The 24059-nt window shown below is 34.9% G+C and overlaps 1 protein-coding gene across 3 annotated transcripts in view; it reads right to left on the minus strand.

The window, feature by feature from the left end:
• Positions 1-24059, minus strand: part of ARHGEF12 (Rho guanine nucleotide exchange factor 12) — a 123824-nt gene that overhangs the window by 59040 nt on the left and 40725 nt on the right. For 2 of the 3 annotated variants that reach the window (XM_015242134.3, XM_015242132.3), the window contains exons 2-4: positions 10540-10563; positions 9151-9236; positions 7521-7577 (exon numbers count right to left, since the gene is read on the minus strand). In XM_015242134.3, coding sequence (XP_015097620.1) covers positions 7521-7577; positions 9151-9236; positions 10540-10563 — 167 coding nt within the window. The remainder of the gene's footprint in view (positions 1-7520; positions 7578-9150; positions 9237-10539; positions 10564-24059) is intronic. The other variant, XM_015242133.3, reaches the window with a different exon arrangement.

Raw genomic sequence — 24059 nt, forward strand, 5'->3', positions numbered from 1 at the left:
GTAGTTCCTCTGCCTTTTTATTTTATTTAACTTTCCCTGTCTCTATGAATTTAGGTGAAACAGTTACCCACTGTGGTCTGGTGGGGTGTCTTTATGTCAGAGCATCCCAGTGTAGACTGTGCGTGCCCAGTGTCTTTGGTATGAGGGCTGGATTTGATGTAGATGTCAGCTGCTTCTTTCCTCAGGGTGTGCTGGCCACTATCAACTTAATAAGGGCTGTAGCTGGTTTAGGGGAAGCTAGAACCTATAAAGGGTGTAAAGCAGGGCTTCCTCTCTGCTCAGTAGCAGTTGCCACCTTGTTAGAGGAAGGGTCTGCTCTCAAATTGCTGGAGCAGAAGCCCTGAGGGTCAGGCTAGAGTTGGCTCTGTTCCCTCCAAGTGTGTGTTTTTCCTTCTCCCCATACTGGGACTTTTGCCCCAAAGGAGGGGAGTGCTGAAGTAGGTGGGGCTCGTGCACTTACAGAGGTCTGATGTGCTGCCTGTGTAAGCATCCGCAATTCCACTCAGATGCAGCCCAAGGTCGAGTCTTTTCCCCTGTTGTGGTCATCCCAGATCTAGTGCAATGTTGTGGCGTGGAGTGGGCAGGGCTGGAGTGTTTGTTTGGCGGGACTGGGGATCACACACATGTTGGCTGTGGGAGTTCAAATGGCTGCACTGCTGTCAGAAGTCTGGGCTGTTTCTTGTGCCAGTACCATACTGTTTGGATTACTGTCACTTTGTAGTATCATCTGAAGTCAGGGAGCATGACTCCCCCAGCTTCATTCTTTTTTTTCAAGATTATTTTGGCTACGTGTGCAGTAAAATTATATCAATTTTATCTAATATAACTGAAAAATGATTTTTAAAAAAGTCTAGCTGCTTCTACAGCACTGTTTGAGTAAGCACCAACAATGGCCACCACCACCCCACCTGGACTTCTTCCCAGGTCCCTGTTCGCTGCTGCATCCCTAGCTTGAGTTTTTCCTAGGTCCTGGCTGCCCAAGATCCAGTGCCACACTGTGGCACAGAGTAAGAGGGCCCAGGGTGTTCACCCAGCTCAGATGGGGGAGAATGATGAGGTGGCAGCTGCTAGGGCATACCTTCCACTGCCCAGCCTGGTGGAAAGCCAGCACCCATGCACTCCTCACAAGTGGAGTCAAGGCTCCTCCAGCCTTTCTATCTCTCCCTTTGGTTCTCCAAGCAGACAAGGGGAATTGTCTCCACCACATAGGACTCCAGTACTGGGATGCCCAGTCTGTGGCTCAGTCAGCTCATTCGCCAGGGTGAGTGTCAGCCTATGCCATCTCCCTTTTCCTCTTAGTCCCCCTCTGGGGGCACAGGTTCCAACTTCATGCTTTTCTTCCTGATTACATGGGACTCTTTCTTGAAGCCTTGTTTGCAAAGGAGTTTTCTACCTGTTTCCAGTTAGCTTTCCATGAGAATTGCTCCACATGTAGATACATTTTCGATGTGTCTGTGGGTGGAGGTAAGTTCCACACTCTCTTTTACACCATCTTGATCCTCCTTCCCAGTGTGGCATTTGAAACCAACATAAAAAGATTGTTCTTCTTCAAAAGATAATTACCAAGCATTGTATTTTAAAAGTGAAAAAAAATTAAGTCTTTGTAACGCTCTTGAGTCGGGAGGGGAAAAAGTCTTCAAGGTATTCTGAAAAAGGTGAGAAAGTATTCTCAAGTTTCACTAAAATACATTCCTCAAAAAGTGCAACAACTACATTGACGAAGAGGAAATTAGTGAAAACACAGTGTTAAATATGCAAGGCAACAGGCTAAACCTTCCACACTGCATTAACTTAAGGGAAAGCACATCGGTCTTTCTCCACCTTTGATTTTATTACATGAGTAAACTCTAAGTCTCACCTCTTAAGAATTAGCTTTAGGGAAGGGTGTGGAGAAAGACCATGTGCAACCTCATAAAAACAGCTCATTTTTAAACTGCTGCCAGACATACATGTTTTATGAGTGAGACCTCAGATAATCCTTTGATTAAGAAGCTTCTTGATTCTAAATGCACAATGCTGCCAGCAAGAGGAGTCTGAAGTTCCAAGTATGCCGATTTCATTCTTTTAGACTACAAACAGCAGTAAGAATCTTTTCCAAGTTACGTTTTCTTCCACCTTAACATTTTTCAGAAGAAAAGAAAAATCCAATTAAGCTGAATCAACATTTTACTCCATCAATTCTCTTTACTAAAATACTTCATCCCACTCTCAACAACCACTCATTCAAATTCACTTAATGAGGGACTCCAGTGTGTCAGGCATTATGGGAGATGTACAGATGAATACAAACACAAATAGCTAGATACAAAGCAGGATGTCAAAGTTTAGACAACAAAAGTGGCTGGGTAAACCTAGGAAAGCCCTGTGAAGAGGCAGTATTTGAACTTGGCCTTGAAGGAGGGGGAGGAGACTAACGGGGAGTTACAGGAGATAACAACAGGAATGCCATGAGCCTAGAAAGAATATTGAGCCACTATAAGCTTTTGCACAGCAAAGGAAACCATAAGTAAGACAAAAAGAACCTATGCAATGGGAGAAAATATTCGCAAAAGGTGAGACTGAGAAGGACTTAATTTCCATAATATATAAACAGTTAACACAATTTAATAATAAAAAACAAACAAGCCAATCCAAAAATGGGCAGAAGACCTAAATAAGCAATTCTCCAATGAAGACATACAAATGGCCAGCAGGCATACGAAAAAATGCTCAATATTGCTAATTATCAGAGAAATGCAAATCAAAACTACAATGAGGTATCATCTTACACCAGTCAGAATGGCCATCATTCAAAAGTCCACAAACAATAAATGCTGGAGAGGATGTGGAGAAAGGGGAACCCTCCTACACTGTTGGTGGGAATGTAGTTGGTGCAGCCACTATGGAAAACAGTATAGAGATTCTTCAAAAAATTATAAATAGATTTACCATATGATCCAGCAATTCCACTCCAGGCCATATATCTGGAGGAAACTCTAATTCGAAAAGGTACATGCACCCCAATGTTCATAGCAGCACTATTTACAATAGTCAAGACATGGAAACTACCTAAAAGTCCCCAGACAGATGACTGGATAAAGAAGTTGTGGTATATTTATACAATGGAATACTATTCAGCTATAAAAAAATAAGATAATGCCATTTGCTGCAACAGGATGGACGTGGAGATCGTCATTTTAACTGAAGTAAGCCAGAAAGAGAAAAAAATACCATATGATATCACTTATATGTGGAATCTAAAAAAAAGACAAATGACCATAAATACAAAACAGAAACAGACTCACAGACATAGAAAACAAACTTATGGTTACCAGCGGAGGAAGGAGTGTGAAGGGATAAATAGGGAGTTTGAGATTTGCAGATATTAACTAATATATAAAAACAGATAAACAAGTTTCTACTGTAGAGCACTGGGAATTATATTCAATATCTTATAGTAACTTATAATGAAAAAGAATATGAAAACAAATATATGTATGTATACATATGTATGACTGAAACATTATGCTGTACACCAGAAATTGACACAACACTGTAAACTGACTATACTTAAAAAAAAAAAAAAGAATACCAAGCCATCTTTGGGAAATGAAAATGTGGAGGAGAGTCAGAATGATGAATTGGAGACAAATCATGATATATCTTAAAAACTATTCTACTTTCCCAACAAGTGAATGACCAAATCCTTACTTTAGAAATATTAATCTGACAGAATACAATAGGATGGAGAAAAGGAAGTGAATCAATGTGCAATCAAAGTGAAAGTAAGTTATGAGTCTATTAAAATGTCCAATGACATGATGAAGAACTGAACAAAGCAGTGGAGACGGAACTAAGAGTAAGGGATAAAAAATAATGTGATGGTAGAATCAATGAGACAAGGAAAGGGAGAAGTCAAAGATAAATTTAACAAAATAAGACTAAGTAAATGGAAGAACAACAGTGATGTAAAAAGAATCCAGGAAATCAAGGAGAAGGATTGATGTCTAGTCACAGTTAACAATGATAAATTCCAGACTGGTCATTTGAATTTGATATCTAGAGTGAAAGTATTCAGCAAACAGTTAAAAATATAAGACTGGAAATAGGGAGAGAGACCAGGGACAGAAATTTGGGTCATGCCTACATTTATAAGAAGGAAAAAGCACTCAAGTACAGAAAAGACAAAACAATTACAAAGGAAAACGAAACAGGTTGATATAATATTATAGAAACCAAAGAAAGGGCATCAGCATTGCCTAATGGTTCAGAGGGAAGGTGAGAATGGAGAAAAAGTTCATAGATATTCAAGTTGGATATTATGACTCACCTTCCAGATAGTATATGTTCAGAAGTCAGATTTTAAGTGATAAAGAAGTGAATGACTTGTGAGGACACAAAAGGTTCATGCTGTAGAATGCTCTTTGCAAGGTTGAAGAAAAAAACAGAGAGAATAATAACTTGGTGGGAGTGAAAATGAAACCAAGAACGTTTCTTTTTTACAGATATGAGAAGCTTGAATAAGAAAAAAAAATGAATTAAAAAAATTCACTCTGAAGTATCCAAACCATGATATTTCAAGTACTAACAATTCACTTCTGCTATAGACTGAATGTCTGTGTCACTCCTCCCTGCTAAAATTCATATGTTGGGCCCTAATGCCTAATGTGACGGTGTTTGGGGACAAGGTCTTTGCAGGGCGGTGGGGCAGAGGAGGAATTAGGGTTAGATGAGGTCATGGGAGTGAGGTCCTCATGATGGGATTAGTATCCTTACGAAACACCAGAGAGCTTGTTCTCTCTCCCCTGCACTACACATGCCTGCACTAAGGGAAAGACCGTGTGAGCACAAAGCAAGAAGGTGGCCGCCTTTAAGCCAGGAGAAGAGCTCTCACCAGCACTCAACCAACGCTGGCAGCCTGATCTCATACCTCTAGCCTCCAAAACTATGAGAAAATAAATTTCTGTTGTTTAAGCCCAATTTTTGGTATTTTGTTATAGCAGCCCCAGCACACCAATATGAAAAAGACATGGCTTATCTTCTTGTACATAATACCATCAGCTAAATTCTCTTCATGAAACCAAGACAGAAGTTAGGAAGTTGTAATCTAACTCAAAATCCCCTTGGTAAATCTCTCATAGTCCTCAACCCTCCACAAAATTTCTCCATTAAAATATTAATAAGAAAAAAGAGAAAATTAAGTATCATTAAAATTGCAGATCAGAAAATGTATCTGTACATGGTCAACAGACTCCAAAAGGTACAGAGGGGAAAATAAGAGGAAAAGGAACAAATACTGACCTACTGAGTTGGGCAGAAACTTAATAAAAGAGGTGAATACAAAACAAACATTTGGTTTCCTTTTAAAATGAGCAAAGTAAATCTATCTCACAAAATGGATTTTAAAAATGGCTGGGAAAGTTTAAAATAAACAATTTGTAATTGAATGACTATCATTTGTGTTAAGTATCTAGCTAACAAATTTTACCCCAAGAGAAGACAACATATAATCTCAAAACTCAGAAGTGGGCTTGTTAAGAGACTCTATACTAAAATCATGTTACCAGTTACTATGATTCTACTCAGTCATATTCCAGCATTTCCAAGCTTTCCTTAACTCTGTAGAGATTCCTCTTCATCCATGCTAACTGCACACAGTCTGAAGAAGTCTATTCGTACAGGTGATAAAATATTTGTAACGTCAAAGAGATTTAAATTAACGTGCTAACTTCGTTCTGATCAACTCCTCTCTCTCTAAAGTGCTTTTTGAGAACTCATGGCTCAGTTCCTTCCAAAAAAGGTATTTCAAGGGTTCTCAAGAAACAAACACAGAAAAGCCATACCTTACCACCCCATAACTACTTAAAAATGTTTCTATTACTATCAAGCCAATGGTGTATCTAAACTAGTGTTAATATTCCTATTACTGGTAAGAAAAATATTAGTATAATATTTCCAGTTATAGATTCTTAAATTGTTAGTCTCATCCAAAGCAAATGCTAAGCTTTTGCATACATAACACAGATCTTGAAAAATGGTGGGGGAGATGAAATTACAACCTTGCAAAGGTTATTAGAAAAGAATGGAGCTACAAAGATAGTTTTCACATTCCCAAGGAGAGAATAAACCATAGGAAGCTCTTTATAATAGAACAGAAGGACAGAGTCTCAAGAAATTCTGAAGTTATTCCTTACTTATGAGGAGCCAAATACTTTGGAGGGAGGAAAAAGCATGAACTTGACATGCCCACATGGCATGCTATAAACATTTCCTGTTGAATTACTGTAAAACGTTCAACTACATAGAAAAAGCACTGATTTCATAAACCCACGCAAAGAACTGTATGTATCTCACACAGGTTATTAACTGATTTATAACCAAACACTGAGGCTTCATAAAACTAAACAGTACCTGATATTATGGGTTCAAGTGTCAGGAGACATAAATTATAAAATATCTTAAAAGGGAGGAGGGGCATTTTCAGATTTTTTTTTCTTTTCATGTATATATATCAAGCTAGGAAAGAGCTACACCTGGGAAACTTCCACTTGCCAGACTTTTGGCTCCATTAGAGAAGACCTGGTTTTCCTTTGAGGCCAAATTTGGAAAATACTTTAAAAGAAATAACTTTATAAATTAGTCTGTCAGAGATTATTTTTAAAGTCTTGGTTGCAGGCAGGGCTTCTCCTATTCACTTTTCTCACAAAACTAATTAGATGCCAAAACAAGAAAAGAGGCCAGGTAAAAAGTATGCAAAGGAAAAGGAAAAATATGTCCGAACTTTACAAACATGGTTTATATTATCTTCAGAAGACAGGACACAGTCTGGAAATATTAGTGTTTCAATCATCAGTTGCAAAACTTGATCATTCAGGTTAAACCTGCTGTTAGTGAAGATTATTTTTAATGCTGCCGTTTTGAAATTTTCGCTTTCAGAATAACCTTTGGGGAAACTTACAAAAGGCAGAGACAAATTCTTCAAGCTACAAAAATAAAATACTTAAGTTATTTTTGCTGTTGTAGATAAACTATATAAGAACAGCATTTCCAGCTGTTGAGGCAATTAAAAATAAAGAAACAAATAAAAAATAAAACAAAAATTCCAAAGAAACGCTAACATACCTAAACTATACCATTACTACACTTAGAGAAAAATACTGATAGGATTGATGAAATTCTACATGATCCAACTCTGCAAATAGGACACAGGAAGAAAATGCCAAGAATTCAAAGCTTATCCATGTTATTTGGAGAAACTTGACCCAAATATATTTATGATAATCGCTTTCCTAACATAAAAAAGATGAAAGAGGAGATAGGTAATGTGCCTGTTCTTACTCTACAATGTTAGTTTCTAGCAACCTTAAGCTTCCACATCACAGCCAAATTAAAATCCCAGGTTCCCTTTCCCTGCAGTAGATCATGCCATGCAGAGCAGATACAAGGAAGACTGCAGTTATTAAAAAACAAAACAAAACAAAAAAAAAACAGCATGAAGCAAGCTCCAAAGGTGCAAGGCTGAATTGGCTACGTTAGCTTACCATATATCTCGGATCTACTCTCCTCTGAACTAGACTTTGTCTTCTTGGAGGAGCTATCTGCACAGGAGCGGGAGAAAAGGAGAGAGATATAGAAAATATGGAGACCAATGTAAGGGGAAAAATTCATGGGGGAAAAAAGAATGAATCATGATCAAGTTAAATCGTGCAAACACAAAGTATGAACCTCACAGGTGATAGCACTTAGAACAGTCATGAACAGCATAGGTAATGGCATATTTTAGATTTACTGAAGAAAAGACAGTGCAATATAAATATGTTCCAACAAAACAACACATGAAGAGTCTACAAAATATATCATTTCACAATTGTAGAGATGACAAAAGCACTAAAAGCTGAAATAATCTCATTAGGAAGCACTGAATACCACTTTGCTAAATCTTTAGTCTTTGGAGATGGGCCCATCACAGATGAAGAATACAGAATAAGCCAATCTAACAAGACTATAATGCTTCTATGAACACAGGGCAGAAACTCGTGACCCTAGTTGTCAAGACGATAACTAATCATTTAAATGAAAGCCTCTGAGTGCCATGACACCAACACTAGGTGTCAGAAACAAAGAATTATTTCTTAATGGAGATCGAGAAGTTACATATTACATACTCCCACCACCAAAACCTCCTAAATTGATGACTGGGATTTCATTTTTAAACTACCACCCAAGATGCAGATAATTTAGTAGCTATTCACTTCCCATTCTTCCCTTCCTAGATAGTATTTATAATATTTCTTCAAAATAAATTAGCAGCTTATACTAAAAGTATGAAATATCTTAATTAGATATAAATATATATATACTTATTAAAAATTAAAAATTTTATTTCTAAGTGAAAATATCTAAAAATAGATACATTATATTTATGTATCTGAGACCTTAGCATTTACTTATCTTGTGTCATAGGAACATACAACTGAATAAAACAGTATGTGTACAAAGAACAAGTTTCAAATGACAAAAGCAAAATTATCAAGCAACTGTTATAAATTAGAAACTGAGTGACTTTACAAGGAGAAAACAAAAGCCTTTATATTACAAGAGGTTCAAGCTATAAAATTAAGAATATAAACAGTCAAAAGTCTACTAGCATGAAAACTCTAGGAAAGATCAACATCACTGAGGTTGAAAGACAGCTCTTTGAGTTTAGAATACTTTTTGACTGAAGAAAAAGGGATTTCTATTAATTTGCTTACTCTAAAATGAAATGATCATTAATTTACTTTATTTAATATTATAATTTATCATGTTCACATGTGAATTTTTAAATGACTACAGAAATCTGTAGCTGTTATAACCTTGATTTTATAAACATACTACTGTTCACACCTGGGATTTATCTTACTACTAAATCCTTGGTCTGACCAAACTCTCCAATTATGATATAATAACTATTTCTATTACCATCATTATTTTTAACTATAATATAATCTACAATGATGCTTCTATGGTGAAACTGATGGTGTCGAAAGTTAAAAAATGTTTGTATTCCTCCTGAATGCAAAGGTTTTATATTTCGTAACTGAAGAGGAACGAGAGTCTTAAACAGATCAAACGCAGGTAGCTTCTCCTAGGTATTTCAGGTAGTTAGTTACGAAGCTTAAGATGTTTTACCTGTGGGATCAAAATCATGTGATGCACTGCGTTCAACTTTCTGCTTCTTATCTGTTGGTGACTCTCGGTTCAAAATACTTCCATGCCTAAATTAAATAAAAGCAATTAAATTTTTACTACAAGAAAATCATTCGAATAAAAACTTAAAAAAACTATAAAAAAAAATTTAAAATCCCAAGTGTGTCTTATACAGAGAAACCAAGAAATCAGTTTACCTTACACAGTCTCATAAACCTCTTTAATTTATATTTTTTCATGAAGTTTTAAAATTCAGTCTTCGCTATTTACATGATAATAAAAAGCACTTAAAAATAATGACTACTGTTTAGTAAAAAGTCTATTTTATTCTCAGAAATAACTGCTTAAATTCTTTTAGTGGTTTTTTTCACAGGTTAATCACTATTATTTCCATTTAACAGAAAAGAAAACAGTACCTAAAAGTAATTAAACATATTACCCAACCCTATGTATATAGTATGGTCAGGTTAAAAATCACTGGGTAAATAAAATACAGCATGGATCAGAACATTAAAAAAAAAAACTTAGGCAAGCCTCACTTAACGCCTGCCTATGGTTCTTGACACAGAAATCTCTGCAAGGCCTGGGTGACACTAGAATTATTATTTTTCCTATAGCCTACTCAATTACACTGATCAGATAATGGCTGGGTAGCAAATAAGACCACTACTATAACACATACACTACTTACTAACTAAAATGCCAAGATTAACATTGGTATTCTACACTATGCCATCACTACAAATGATAAAAATACTCTCATAATTAGGAAAGACACACTACCTACATTTTAAATAATATTTATGACAATCAAGATGGGAGAGTGAAGAGATGTTGAAGAACAAGTACTGAGGAAGAGGCACTTAATCCCGGGAAATGAATAAATATGGAAATATGGATACAAGCACAGACATATTTGGACATTTTGGACTTTTCCCTTTACTGTCTTAGGGTAATTAAGACTGATCTAGTTTGCCAAAGTTCATTAACTAAATTAAAGGCAGTTACAGTTGTCCATATGATAAAACACGTCAAAAACTGGCAATCCATTTATACTTTCCAAGCTACTCACAACTGAAAACAGTCACAATAGATTTTAAAATTAAATCTCTTCATAGGGAGTAACCTTAAGTATCAATTTGAACAAACTTTTAAAATGCTTATATTAAAAACATTGAAATGTTATCAAAATAATGTTGTCTTCCAGAAAAAATATGCAACACCTGTTATATTTTAAATTTGTAAAGCATTTTGAAATTTTAAACTACGTAAATCCATGTTTTCAAAACCACAAAAATGCACCATAATTTCAAAAGAATGCTTCTAGGTAAAATTTAACCTAAACACATGAAGTGTAACTGAACAACTTACCTTATAGGTTTTTTGAGGGGAAACCTAAAACAAAGAAAAAACAAAAAGAAAAGATGCAGTTACTTCACTTGTAAGACTGTTATTAAATTTATTCATTCTACAACCAGAATAAGGGATTTAAATCTTAAGCGTTCTTAAAAGCAAGATTCAACAAACAGGTGGAGCTGGATACTATTTGTAGTATCTTAACTACTTTGTTAAAGCTCAAATTGCAGGTGCATTTACCATCGGCTGTCCCTGAGTACGGGTTCTCTTTTTAAAAATCTGAAAAATAATAGCAACAGCTACATCTATTGAGGGCTTAGTAGATGCTAAGCACTATTCTAAACTGTTCACATGTATTATCTCATTTAACCCTAAAAAATAACTATGAAGATATTATTTCCATTTTACATATTTTTTAAAAACTGAAGCAAAAAGAAATATTTTACCATTAAAATATTATATTTAGTTTCCGTAGCAAGAAAAGTTCCTTCCTGCTCATCACGACTCTCTATCCAAAATACCTCAGTGCTGACTACAGATCTATTGGTCTGTGTCTACCCTTTGGTCATGATCAAATCATGGTCCTCAATTATTTATGTTTAGGCTTAACAACAGAAATCTAGAAAAAATTACCAGTGCAGTACTATCAGTTATTAAAAATGTTCCAAAAGTAGAAAACAAAGGGTACTCTTTTCTTTTTTTCAGTTCTGTAAGCTAAAAGAACTACAATTTTTCCTCCTGGTTGTCTCTTTTTTAAAGAAATTCTACTGGAGGCTTCTTGATAAGAGTTTGATCCTATATGTAAATGCTAACCTAAGTCTAAAAGAGTGTTTTCAAATTTCTTCCCATTTCTGTCCTTTTTGGAAATTATCTCAACCTATATTTTATGTAAAGATTATACAGTCTAGGTAATAAGAACAGGGCTTATTAAGAATATCAGTAAAATTGGTTTTTTAAAAAAGGCTATTAGCAAGGATAGTAAGAAAGAAACATAAAACAATAATACCTGAATGACTATTTTATTTGGCATGGAGTAGTTTAGTCAAAAACAAACAAACAAACCCTTAGTCTATAAGTTTAATTACAATTCCCTTAAACTCCTATATAAGTCAAAATTGAGTCAAAGAAAAAACCCAAGAATCTAAAAACTTCCCTAGTAAGTAATAGGATATCAACTTATAACCAAGTTAGGGGTAACAATGAAAGCGGGGTTCTGGGAGAATCGAGAGGACATTGCTCTAGAGCATGTAGTGATTACAAAAGATTACCAAATCTTCAGAAATAAGAGTTCCTAAGCAGTCCACCCTTATTTGTTGGGGGAGGTGGGAAGGAATGGGATTTAAATTTAAAGATGAACATAAAAGTTGGCAGAAAAGAATTCCCAACCTGCAGTTAGCAACCTTAGCCACTTGGCCTGACAGCCAATATAAAAACTCCTACCCCAAAACAATGCTGCTTGCGTCAGGAACTGCATCATCCAGAGAGATGTTGGTAAAGAATCCAGGAAGTTCCCAGACTACTGATTGTAAACCAGTTTCCTGAGCTATTTTCTCGTCCAAGAGAATGGAAAAGGAGAGGAAAGCAGATGGCAAAGATGGAATGAGAAGATGAAGAACAAGGACCACCCTACAGTACAACTGGCTTATCATAACTGACTTACTACATTCATAAAGTACAAAGAACTTTTATCAAAAAACCTTTAAATAGCAGCACTTTTTCTCAAATCAATAAATTCCATGTTAAAGTACGTGGTAAAACAAACAAATATATATGTATATCTGTATGTGCAGTTGCATATGTATGTAATAATGCCAACAATGGCTATTTCATTTTTCCTTCTACTTCAGCTAAGAAAAATCACCAAGAGAATCTCATAGTTTTATAAAATCCCTACCACCTGCTGGATATTGAGATGCAGATATAATCAGGTAACAGGAAATAAAAAGCTAGAACCCCACAGAAAAACCTGGGGCTAGAATTGTAGATTTGAATCACCAACCTATTGATGGTCACTGAAATGTAAAATAGCATGTAAAGAGAAACACCAAGTGTCAAATCCTGGGGAAAAGAAAACAAGCTTCTGAACAACTGAGAATGGATATGACAGCCAAGGAAGGAGATTAAGAAGATAAATAAGAAACCTGGTAACCAATGAAGAGATAATACCATCGACTGCTACAGAAAGGCAGGTCTAAAGGCCAAGAAGAGGACATATTCTAAGCAACAGAGTAACCCAACATCAGACTGATGAAACAATTCTAGTGCACAAAATCCTCTATTTTCAAGTCCCTGTCCATTGTGTTGTCCAATCATAAAACTGTGAAAATCTTTCGTTAGATATTTACGAAGAACAGCTGTATTTGAATGCTGACATAATGTTACGTGTGCCTAATTTATCAAACATGCCTGGCTTTTGAAAATATCATATTGATGATTTGAACATTTTAGACAACAATGAACATGTTTGTGTGCATTTATATGTGTGTATATGTATTTTTCTAGATATAAGACAAAGTCAAAGCACCAATATGAAAAACCATAATAACTAAAGGAAAAGGTTATTAGAAAGTTGCGCCATTCGGATAAGGTGACTAGATGCTCTTATTTTTGATGACCTATACTAAGCATACTTTTATGCCAAAAATTCTAACCAAGGGCCTTAAATGTCATAACGCATTCATTCACTTGACTCAGGATGCCTTTTTCTTGTTAATTCTGAGCTCTAATATTAAAACAACAATAGCATAAAATACCTAGGAATAAATCTAACCAAGGAGGTGAAAGACTTATACACGGAGAACTATAAAACATTGATTAAGGAAATTAAAGAAGACTTAAAAAATGGAACGATACCCCACGCTTCTGGATTGGAAGAATCAATATTGTTAAAATGGTCACACTGCCCAAGGCAATCTACAGATTTAATGCAATCCCTATCAAATTACCCAGGACATATTTCACAGAACTGGAACAAATTATAATAAAATTTATATGGAACCACAAAAGACCTAGAATTGCCAAAGCATTACTGAAGGAAAAGAAAGAGGCTGGAGGAAACCCCCTCCCTCCAGACTTCATACAATACTATAGAGCTACAATAATAAAATAGCATGGTATTGGTACTAAAACAGACATATGGACCAAAGGAACAGAATAGAGAGCCCAGAAATGAACCCACAAACTTTTGGTCAACTAATCTTCGAAGAAGGAGGCAAGAACTTACAATGGAATAAAGACAGTCTCTTCAGCAAGTGGTGTTGGGAAAACTGGACAGCAGAATGTAAATCAATGAAGCTAGAACACTCCCTTATGCCATACACAAAAATAAACTTAAAATGGATCAAAGACTTAAGCATAAGACAAGATACAATAAACCTCCTAGAAGAAAACATAGGCAAAACATTATCTGACATACATCTCAAAAATGTTCTCCTAGGACAGTCTACCCAAGCAATAGAAATAAAAGCAAGAATAAACAAATGGGACCTAATGCAACTTACACGCTTACACAAAGGAAACCATAAACAAAACAAAATGACAACCTACAGAATGGGAGAAAATTTTTGCAAAAGATGAAACTGACAAAGGCTTGATCTCCAGAATATATAAGCAGCTCATATGACTCAATAAGAAAAAAAAAACCCAATCCAAAAACAGGCAGAAGATCTAAACAAGCAATTCTCCAAGGAAGAAATACAAATGATCAATACGCACATGAAAAAATGTTCAGTATCACTAATTATCAGAGAAATGCAAATCAAAACTATGCTAAGGTATCATCTCACACCAATCAGAATGGCCATCACTCAAAAGTCCACAGATGACAAATGCTGGAGAGGCCATGGAGAAAAGGGAACCCTCCTACACTGCTGGTAGGAATGCAGTTCGGTGCAGTCACTGTGGAAAACAGTATGGAGATTCCTCAAAAGACTAGGAATAGACTTACCATATGTCCCAGTAATCCCGGTCCTGGGCATATATCCAGAAGGAATCCTACTTTAAAATGACACCTGCACCCCAATGTTCATAGCAAAACTATTTACAATAGCCAAGACATGGAAGCAACCTAAATGTCCATCAACAGAGGACTGGATAAACAAGATGTGTTATATTTATACAACAGAATACTATTCAGCCATAAAAATGACAACGTAATGCCATTTGCAGCAACATGGATGTCCCTGGAGAATGTCATTCTAAGTGAAGTAAGCCAGAAAAAGAAAGAAAAATACCATATAAGATCGCTCATATGTGGAAGGAAGGAAAGAAGGAAGGAAGGAAGGAAGGAAGGAAGGAAGGAAGGAAGGAAGGAAGGAAGAAAGAAAGAAAGAAAGAAAGAAAGAAAGAAAGAAAGAAAGAAAGAAAGAAAGAAAGAGAAAGAAAGGAAGGAAGAAAGGAAGGAAAAGACAAATGAACATAAATACAAAACAAAAACAGACTCAGACATAGAATACAAACTTGTGGTTGCCAGTGGGGAGGAGAGTGGGAAGGGACAGACTGGGAGTTTGAAATTTGTAGATACTGACACGCATATGTACAATAGATAAACAAGATTATACTGTATAGCACAGGGAAATATATACAAGATCTTGTGGTAGCTCACAGTGAAAAGGAATGCAACAATGAATACATGTATGTTCATGTATAACTGAAAAATTGTGCTCTACACTGGAAATTGACACAACATTGTAAACTGACTATAACTCAATAAAAAAATATATATGTTTATATATATAAAAACACTAATAGCAATATATAGAGGCCTCCCCCAATTTTTAATTTTTATTTTCATACTCTTCCCAATATGCTATCACACTGTAGAGGGAAATGTGACTTGGTAATTAGATAACTTTAATCTAATAAATAATGTATATTGGAGTAAAACTTCCATTTTTAGCCAGGTTAAACTATTCTACAATACATAGACACACATGATTTTATAATTGTCTTTAAGATTTTAAAACTTAGGACTTTAAAGATTGTTAAATAAAACTTCTGGATTACAAAGAAAAATTACATAGGAATGCCAAAGTTTTATGCTATCACATATTTATTTATAATAAATAGTCTACTAGAAATTATATTTTCCTTTTTATTGATTTTGGTGAGAAAAAAGCTAACCTTTTGATACTACTCCAGTGAGAAGTATTCTGAAAGAAGAAACAGAGATGTCACACTCAAGCCTTAATTCCTACCCTCTATCTCCAAGATTTTAGATTTTTTTCCCCCTGGGTTTAGTTATGATGAAGAATTTGGGAGTTGAGATGGTTCTTAATAAGGGATGACTGAAATGAAGGGGAGGAAGTTGACGAAATTTTACTTACATTGGATAGTGGTCAAGCTTTTATTAGCAGCCAAACAATGTTAACTACTAAATTTAGAATTCTCAAAAATTCCATTGTAGATACATCCTGATTTCAGTGATGTGAAAATGCAGAGGAAAAATCACTCTAGTGAGGAGTTACTAGACAAAGAACTCTGCAAAATAAATAACAATGAAGATAATTCCAAGGCTCAATCCTCATAAAATAATAACAAACATCAGTGCAAAAATAAACTCCTCCAATATTGTGTAGTCAATGAAAATTATATGGGAGCTCAAGGCCTTCGGTTCAGGGACTCCTCAGAAAAAAACATAACTAGGTTCATATTCTGGTTTCACCATTAAAAGGTGCTTGAACTTAGACAAGTTGCTTAACCTCTCTAAGAATCATCTGTAAAATAGTAATAATACTAGTACCTACCTCACAAGTTTGTTCTGAGGATCAAATTAGAAAATGAGAAGCATTCAGTGAGAAGCACTGCCTAGCACACAGTAACCACTTAATTATTATTAGCTATAAGGAAGAACAAAAATGTGAACTCTGGTGGCATGACTTCGAATTCAGTAGAAAAGAAAAATAAACTTAAAGACTAACAATATTCAAATATGTTTTTAAGTCAGTAAAATTCACAGAAATGCATAATTCAAAGCCAGTGATGAAACCAAAGGCTTAACTTGCCAAGTCACATTATATAAAATTAACATCAATACTCAAGTTAACAAGCTTCCCAGATGCTACAGTAAGAAAAAAGATCAGGTTACAACCAAAACTTCTAATTTTCCTGGCAAGTAAGGTCAGTGATTTTTTTGTGTGTGAAATTATGTTGACCATACCTGCCACTTAGCAAAAAAAGGTCCATTATTTCCTCATCTCCTTTAAAATATCAAGAATGATTACGGCATTCTGCATCCTGGATGTTAATCAGGTTTTTCAAATTATTTAAATAATTAGTACTTAATTTTGAAATTACTTTAATATGAATATAAACCAGCTAGCTCAAGTTTTATATCATTTTTCCCAAAATGACAATCTTTTGATCTCTGGACAGGAAGATTCATAGAACCAAAGGTAGTAAATGACCACTACCTCTCCCCTCCTACCAAAAAAACACCAGTCATAAATCCTTTCACCACCGATAATTTATAACTGGTCTAGCTTAGAGTCACTAAAAGAAGTAAAAATTTTGGAAGTAGCCAAAAATAAAAAAAAGAGTCTGAATATTATTTTCCACTGTACTTATATTATTAGCATGTAGATCCAAAGCATGTAAAGTTGTTAGCAGAGCTGGCAATAAAATATTAATTATATCAGAAGGGCTCTAAAGCAGAAGCTATAGCTGACAGGATGACTCATGGAGAATTCTTCATGGTGTTACTAGTTTTAAACCTCTGGACCTTGCAATTCAAACCACAGAATGACAAGGACCAATGAGTTCAGTTCTGTGTAAAATCCAAAAATGATTCACTAGAATGTAATGTCAGATCTCAAATTAGCTTCTTAAACATGGTTTAGTATACTGTCACTTTTACTGAAGAACTCAAACACAGGACAGACTCTAAGTAAATGTCTCTTATTTCCTGGACATACTTTGACAAATCAAATAGTAAATTCTAAATTATTTTAATTCCCTCTGCCAGAGCTATTATAAATTAGATATTGGTTGTTTCTGAACTGGGAAAAGTAATTCACAATAAAAATAACAGCTTGTTAAAGACTTTCATTTCCTTATTAACAATCTGGAACATGATCAGTTTTCTGAGTATTTCCTGTAAGGTTTCCATATAAATTTACTTTGAGATCATGAGTATCATTAACTTACACAGTGTCTTTTTAGACTTCAAACTATTCACTCCAAAAACTAAGTAAAGAAAACTGTCAGAAAAAAGTCTGAGACCTTCAAACTACTTAAGTATCCTCATCCCATTCAACACCATTCAAATCATCAAATCTATACTTATAGAAGAGATATTTCTATCATTAAACAAATACAAGCAAGAAACTGGAATTTACAGAATAATCTCATGATTATTTTAAAAATCTCATGATTTATTAAATAGGGACAATGTATGATTTTCATTACATAGGGATTTAAATCTTAACTTTGTTTCACAATTCTCTCCTTCAGGATACATTTGTGAAAATAAAAATACAAGAGAGAAAAGAAGTCCTCTTACTCTGGGATGGATATGTTTCCCAATAAAATTTTACATAAAATCCATTGAGATTAAATGTTCAAATGTTGTAAATTGAAGTGACAATTGTGCAAAATTTGTTAAAACCAGCTTCTTTCTGCAAATTTGCTGAAAGATACAATTGTGCTTCTGAAAAAGTAAAAAGTTACTAGCTTTTTACCTTTTGCATTGAGATGCCATTGAGATAAGCTCCAGCATTAATCTGAACTTGACAATTAGTAAAATGTAAATTAAATATAAAACATGTCAAATAACATTTTGCTTTCTATTATATAAAAAAGTTCTACTCAAAATTTAAATTACTATATATTACTTAAAATAGCATTCAGTAGCAAGGAATTCTAATTAAATAAGAAAACAAATTGTAACGGATTTGTATTAAATGCTCCTAAACATTTCTTACCAAGTGTCAACACAAGTACAGGAATAGGATTCTTTTATTACTAAAATCTTGAGGAAAGGAAAAACAACCAAAACTACACTAACTCTCAAATCACAGAGGATTATTCATGATCTTCGCTTACCTTGAGATGTTGGTACTTGGTGTGCTCTCATTCTACAAAGAAGGCTACTCACTGCTATATCCATACTTAACCAAAGTTATTTTGACAAGGACTCCCTCCAAATCACAGTACAAGAAAATACAGGGAGTCAGAAAAGTACAAACTTAGTTCCCACATACTCTAAAGATGTTCACAATTTCCTTCAACTAACCAACACAGGTCTGTATCTTTTGAGGAAATAAAAACCTCATACACTTTCCAGGAAGAACTCTAAAGGAATAAGAGCACATTCTTTGTTTCTTACTTACAGTTTTTTAAAACTATATAAGAAAGGCATTGTGGGTAAGTATTTTGATTACATATCTTTATATTTAAGTCACATTCCTTAGCTGGTGAAATATTTCTATAAACAATTAAAATTTAAGAGGTTATATGAACATAAACTACGGTAAAGTCTACTAAAAAAACTAATCATAGCCAATATCATCACAATTAGATTTTCTATATAACACACCTTCCATATCCATTAAGTGTTTTATTTTCTTTTGAGGAAATTATTTTTCTTTGAAAATACTTTCACTGGCTATGTATATAGTGAATGCTCTAATGAAAATTTTGGTTTTAAACTAAAGAGATTTCTCTTCACAAAGGCTTTGGTTCCGGCTGAAATATTAATAATTCCTCAATTCCTCTTAACTATCCACTTAGTTTACCATAAAATCACACTTTCTGCTGCCAAATCTAAATACCCCAAACTTTCAAACTACCACAAAGGAAAAAAAAAGGACTTCTAATTTTGCGGAGCAAAGGAGGAATATCAGTTATATGCATGCCATTTCACTTTCTTCTTTTACCGGAAAAAAGGAAAATAAGAATTACCTCCATTCTTAGTCACCCCCCCCCCAAAAAAAAGAATTTTTGACAAGAGACAAAAAGTGTGATATAAGCAACATTTTTATTAATGAAGTAAAAAAAAAACACAGTGAAATACAGTACACTCCTGAGAATTGGGAGCGGGCCAATCCAAGAGAGAAAAAATGGCACCACTCCCTCCTTCCTCCTGTTTTTATATCCTGGTTTTGTGATTGACTGATTGATTAACTGATTGACTGATTGACAATTCAAGTTCCCTGAGCTCTAGTTGACTGACAGCTCAGGTTCCCTGTGCTCTGGTTAACTGACAGCTCAGGTTCCTTGTGTTCTGGATTGTTCCTTTCCCCTTCCTCTCCCCCTGCCCAGTGCTCATTTCTATCTAAACTGCGTAACACTTCTACAAGAGTTTCCCTTCACCCCAAACCAAGGAATTAGAGCTGGGGTGTACTCTTACCAAATAACAATGGCTCACCACAGCACTTAATTTGGAAAGGTGGAGGGAAAGGGTACTTTAATTATTTTGACATTCCTCTTACATCATCCCAGAATTGAGAATCATTGCTTTACAAAGTCAGTTCATTCTGAATTCTCTGACATTCAATTTTTCCCCTTAGATGCTAAAAATGTGACATCCTAACATACTGAACACATAAGACTACTGACATTAATCATTTCTAAATAAATCTATTCTACTAATATTATTTTTTCAACATTTTCAAGATAATTCCTCTCTCAAGGGATTGAGGAATGAGATTGTTATCCTTCCCAAAATGTAAAGTTTTCAATTAAGCAATGGTTCTCTACTTTTTAATATGAAATAGTATCTTTTATTCTCAAGGAAACACATGTATACAATTTAAAAATTAAAAAGACAAACAGAAATAAAAATTACCATAATCTCAATATCCAACATTTTAATGAGTATATTTATTCCAACTTTTCTCAGGATATAGATTACTGTATTTCTGTACAGTGTAAACACAGTGCATAACAGTTCTTTTTATAAAACTTAAAACATGGTAGACATTGGTAATTTTTTTAACTTAAGGAAAATATCAACATAATTTTACATCATTGAAGTTTTCACTACAGCACTGATTTTAAACTGTGCTGCATAAAATCCAGGGGTTCAAAAGTTCAGAGGACAAAAATGGGTAGATGGATGCTCTGGGTTCCCCACACATCAGAGCTGTATTATTTATTTATTTTATATGTCAAACTTACAGGTGAGTTAAAGATTTGAAGATCAGGGCTCTAAATAATTCTTGAGAGCTGCAAAGTGCTCTGTGATATGGGCTATTGAACTAATTTAATCAATTCCCTTTTGTAACTATTTAGGCTAGGTCCAGTTTTTCAGTATAATACACAATGTTGTAACAAAATATCCTTGTAGCTCAAGTTTTGCACTCCCTCTTGATTTCTTCCTTAAGATGAATCTATCTACAGTAAGGAATCCATGTGGGAGTATAGACTAGAAGTAAAGAGGAGTTTATGTGTCCACCAGGTAAGCAGAAAAGAGAGGCTACAGCAGTCCCCTAGCTTAACTGCATGAACTCATTTCGAACCCTTATAAAAACACACAGAAGCAAGGAGCTAGAGGAGCTGTTTTAATTAGAGATTTTGTAAGACAAAGGGTCAAGGTAACATAACTTTGGTGCCCAAGTGCCAAAGTGTGGCACAAAACAGGTAAAAGAGACTATTACTGTTAAAAGTAAAAACAGACAAAGCAGGGATCCACATAATAGCAGTTAGAGATATATTATCCACAAATTGAATAAATGCCAAAAAGCTACAACAAACTCACATTTTCAAATGAGTTTGTATTTATTAAATTACATCATCATCATTACATTTGAAAAAAAAGTAAGCATAGATATGGAAGATGACTTCTTTACACCATATGGGAACTCTACTAAGCACATAAAGAAATTGTCACTGTTCCTGCGTTGAACATGAAAACAACCCCTAAACTGGGAACATTATACTTGTTATGTGTTGAACTCTGCCCTCCAAAAAGATATATTGAAGTTCTAATCCCTGGTACCTGTGAATATGATCTCATTTGGAAATAGTCTTTGCACGCATTTTTGGTGTCATATCTAAGAAACTGTTGCCTAACACAAAGTCACAAAGATTTTCTTCTAAAAGCTTAATAATTTTCAATTTGACTTTTAGGTCTGTTATATATTTTGCAATAATTTTTGCACATGGCAAGAGATATGGATAAAGAAGTAAATAAAGAAATTTCTTTGCATTTGAATATCCCATTGTTGCAACATCATTTGTTGAAAACACCATCCTTTCTCTATTGAATTGCCTTTACACTTTGGCTGAAAATCAGTTGTAAATATGTAGTCCTACTTCTGTAACATCACAGAGGTGAAATGGTCTCGTCATCACATATCAGGGGCTTACAGTACCGATTTATCATTAGTAATACTAACCTTAGTCATTTGGTTAAGACAGCATTTGCCAGACTTCTCCCTATACAGTTCCTTTATTTCCCTTTTCACACTCTATTCCTTAGAAGCAAGTAACCAAATCCAACCCACACTAGGAGTTGGGAACATTAAGCTCCATCTCCTAGAAGAGAGAATTTACATAAACTATTTGGAATTTTTCCCATAAGGAAAATTTGTGTCTTCTCCTCTACTTATTTATGCAGTCATTTCTATCACCATGAACTCAATGTATTTATTTTATACTTTGAGTTCTAATCCAATATGACATTATTTATTTTCTTGCTTAAATTATTCCAGCTTAAGCCACTTGAGAGTTCCTTCGGGTTGGCACCTGCATCCTTTTGACATGCCCCCATCCTTTTGTTTTTTGAGCACTTCTTGTCTCTGGTACTGCAAAATGCTCTAGGCTCATCTTCCCTACTCCAGCTCTAGAATCAACCATTTCTCCAAGAGCCATTTTATTGGAGGCTGGTATTTGGCAACCTAGATCTGGGTGCTAGCTATGCTTGCTGCCACTGGAGTGTCACCACTTCTTGGCTCTTTAAGCAGACAGAGCTAAGAAATGCAAGTGTATATACTAAAATATGTATGTACATACATCTATAATTGTTTCTGTTTCTGTCCATCTGCATACTTATTAGGCTAAACATAAGTTCATACTGATGTTTCTAATCCAGAACCACAGGGTTCATTCATCTACCCTCTTTGCTTAACTTCTCTGACAGTGAGAAATCTAGCTCACATCTATATATGTGTGTATATATACACATATACATGCAAACACACACATATATATAAATATACATGTCTGGTTTATATGTTCATATATATATATTTTACATATTCTTATTTATATAATATATAGGTGTATATATGTACATGGTTGGGATTTATAAAATTCCAAACCATAATTCACCTAAATTGTCAAATTTATTGGCATGCTATCCATAATATTTCTTTATTATCTTTTTAATATCTGTAGAATCTGTAGTGATGTCACCTCTTTCCTTCCCAAAACTGGTAACATTTGTCTTCTCTCCTTTCCTCATCAGTCTGGTTAGAGGTTTAACAACTTTACTATTGTTCTCAGAAGAACCAGCTTTCGCTTTTACTGTTTTCTCTATTGTTTCTCTGTTTCTACTTCATTGACACTTACTCTTTTCCTCTCCCATTGGACGTGAATGAGGAAGCAAGTAGCCCTGACTGCTACTTAGCATCCAATCTTAAGAATCAGCTTAAGATGAAGCTGAAACTGATGGCAAAAGGGGAAAAATGGAAGGAACTTGAGCCACTGACACAGTTAAGCCACTAAATCAAAAATCCCTCAATCCTACCTCTAGACTTCTTATGTGAGCCCGTAAATGTCTTTACTGCTTAAGTCAATTTTGACTTAGTTTTCTGTTACAGGCAGCCAATTGCATACTAAGTTACACAGACAGCAACCTATGCCAAGCACTGTTCTAGACACTGGAGGTTATATCAGTGAACGGATAAGGCCTCTGCTCTCAAGAAACTTACATTCTACAGGAAGACAACAGACCAAACAAAAAGTTGTAATTAATAATTTCAGACAGTGGTAAGTACTATGAGGGAAATAAAGGATGTGACTGTGACTAAATAGGTTAATTCAGTTTACTCAAAGAAGACCACTAAGGCATCTGAGCTGAGACTCTAAATGGGGTAAAGGAATCAGCCATGAGAAGATCTGGAGCCAGAGAGTTATAGGCAAAGGAAAGAGCCAGTACAAAGGTCACAAGGGAGAAGCAGCTTACTGTATTGGAAATCCACTGTGGCTTGAGCATAGAGAATGACCAAGAGAGTAGTACAAAGATGAGATCAACTGATAGAGAGAGGAACCAGGTAATGTAAGAATGTGAGCCATGTCTCATCCTACCCAAAAGCAATCTACAGACTCAATGCGATCCCTATCAAATTACCCAGGACATTTTTCACAGAACTAGAACAAATAATCCTAAAATTTATATGGAATCACAAAAGACCCAGAATTGCCAAAGCAATACTGAAAAAAGAAAAAAAAAAAAAAAGAAGCTGTTGGAATAACCCTCCCAGACTTCAGACAATCCTACAGATCTACAGTAATCAAAATAGCATAGTACTGGCACAAAAACAGACATATGGATCAATGGAACAGAATAAAGAGCCCAGAAATAAACCCATACA

The sequence above is a fragment of the Vicugna pacos genome, chromosome 33 (assembly GCF_048564905.1).
Source record: "Vicugna pacos chromosome 33, VicPac4, whole genome shotgun sequence".
Taxonomy (NCBI): Eukaryota; Metazoa; Chordata; class Mammalia; order Artiodactyla; family Camelidae; genus Vicugna; species Vicugna pacos.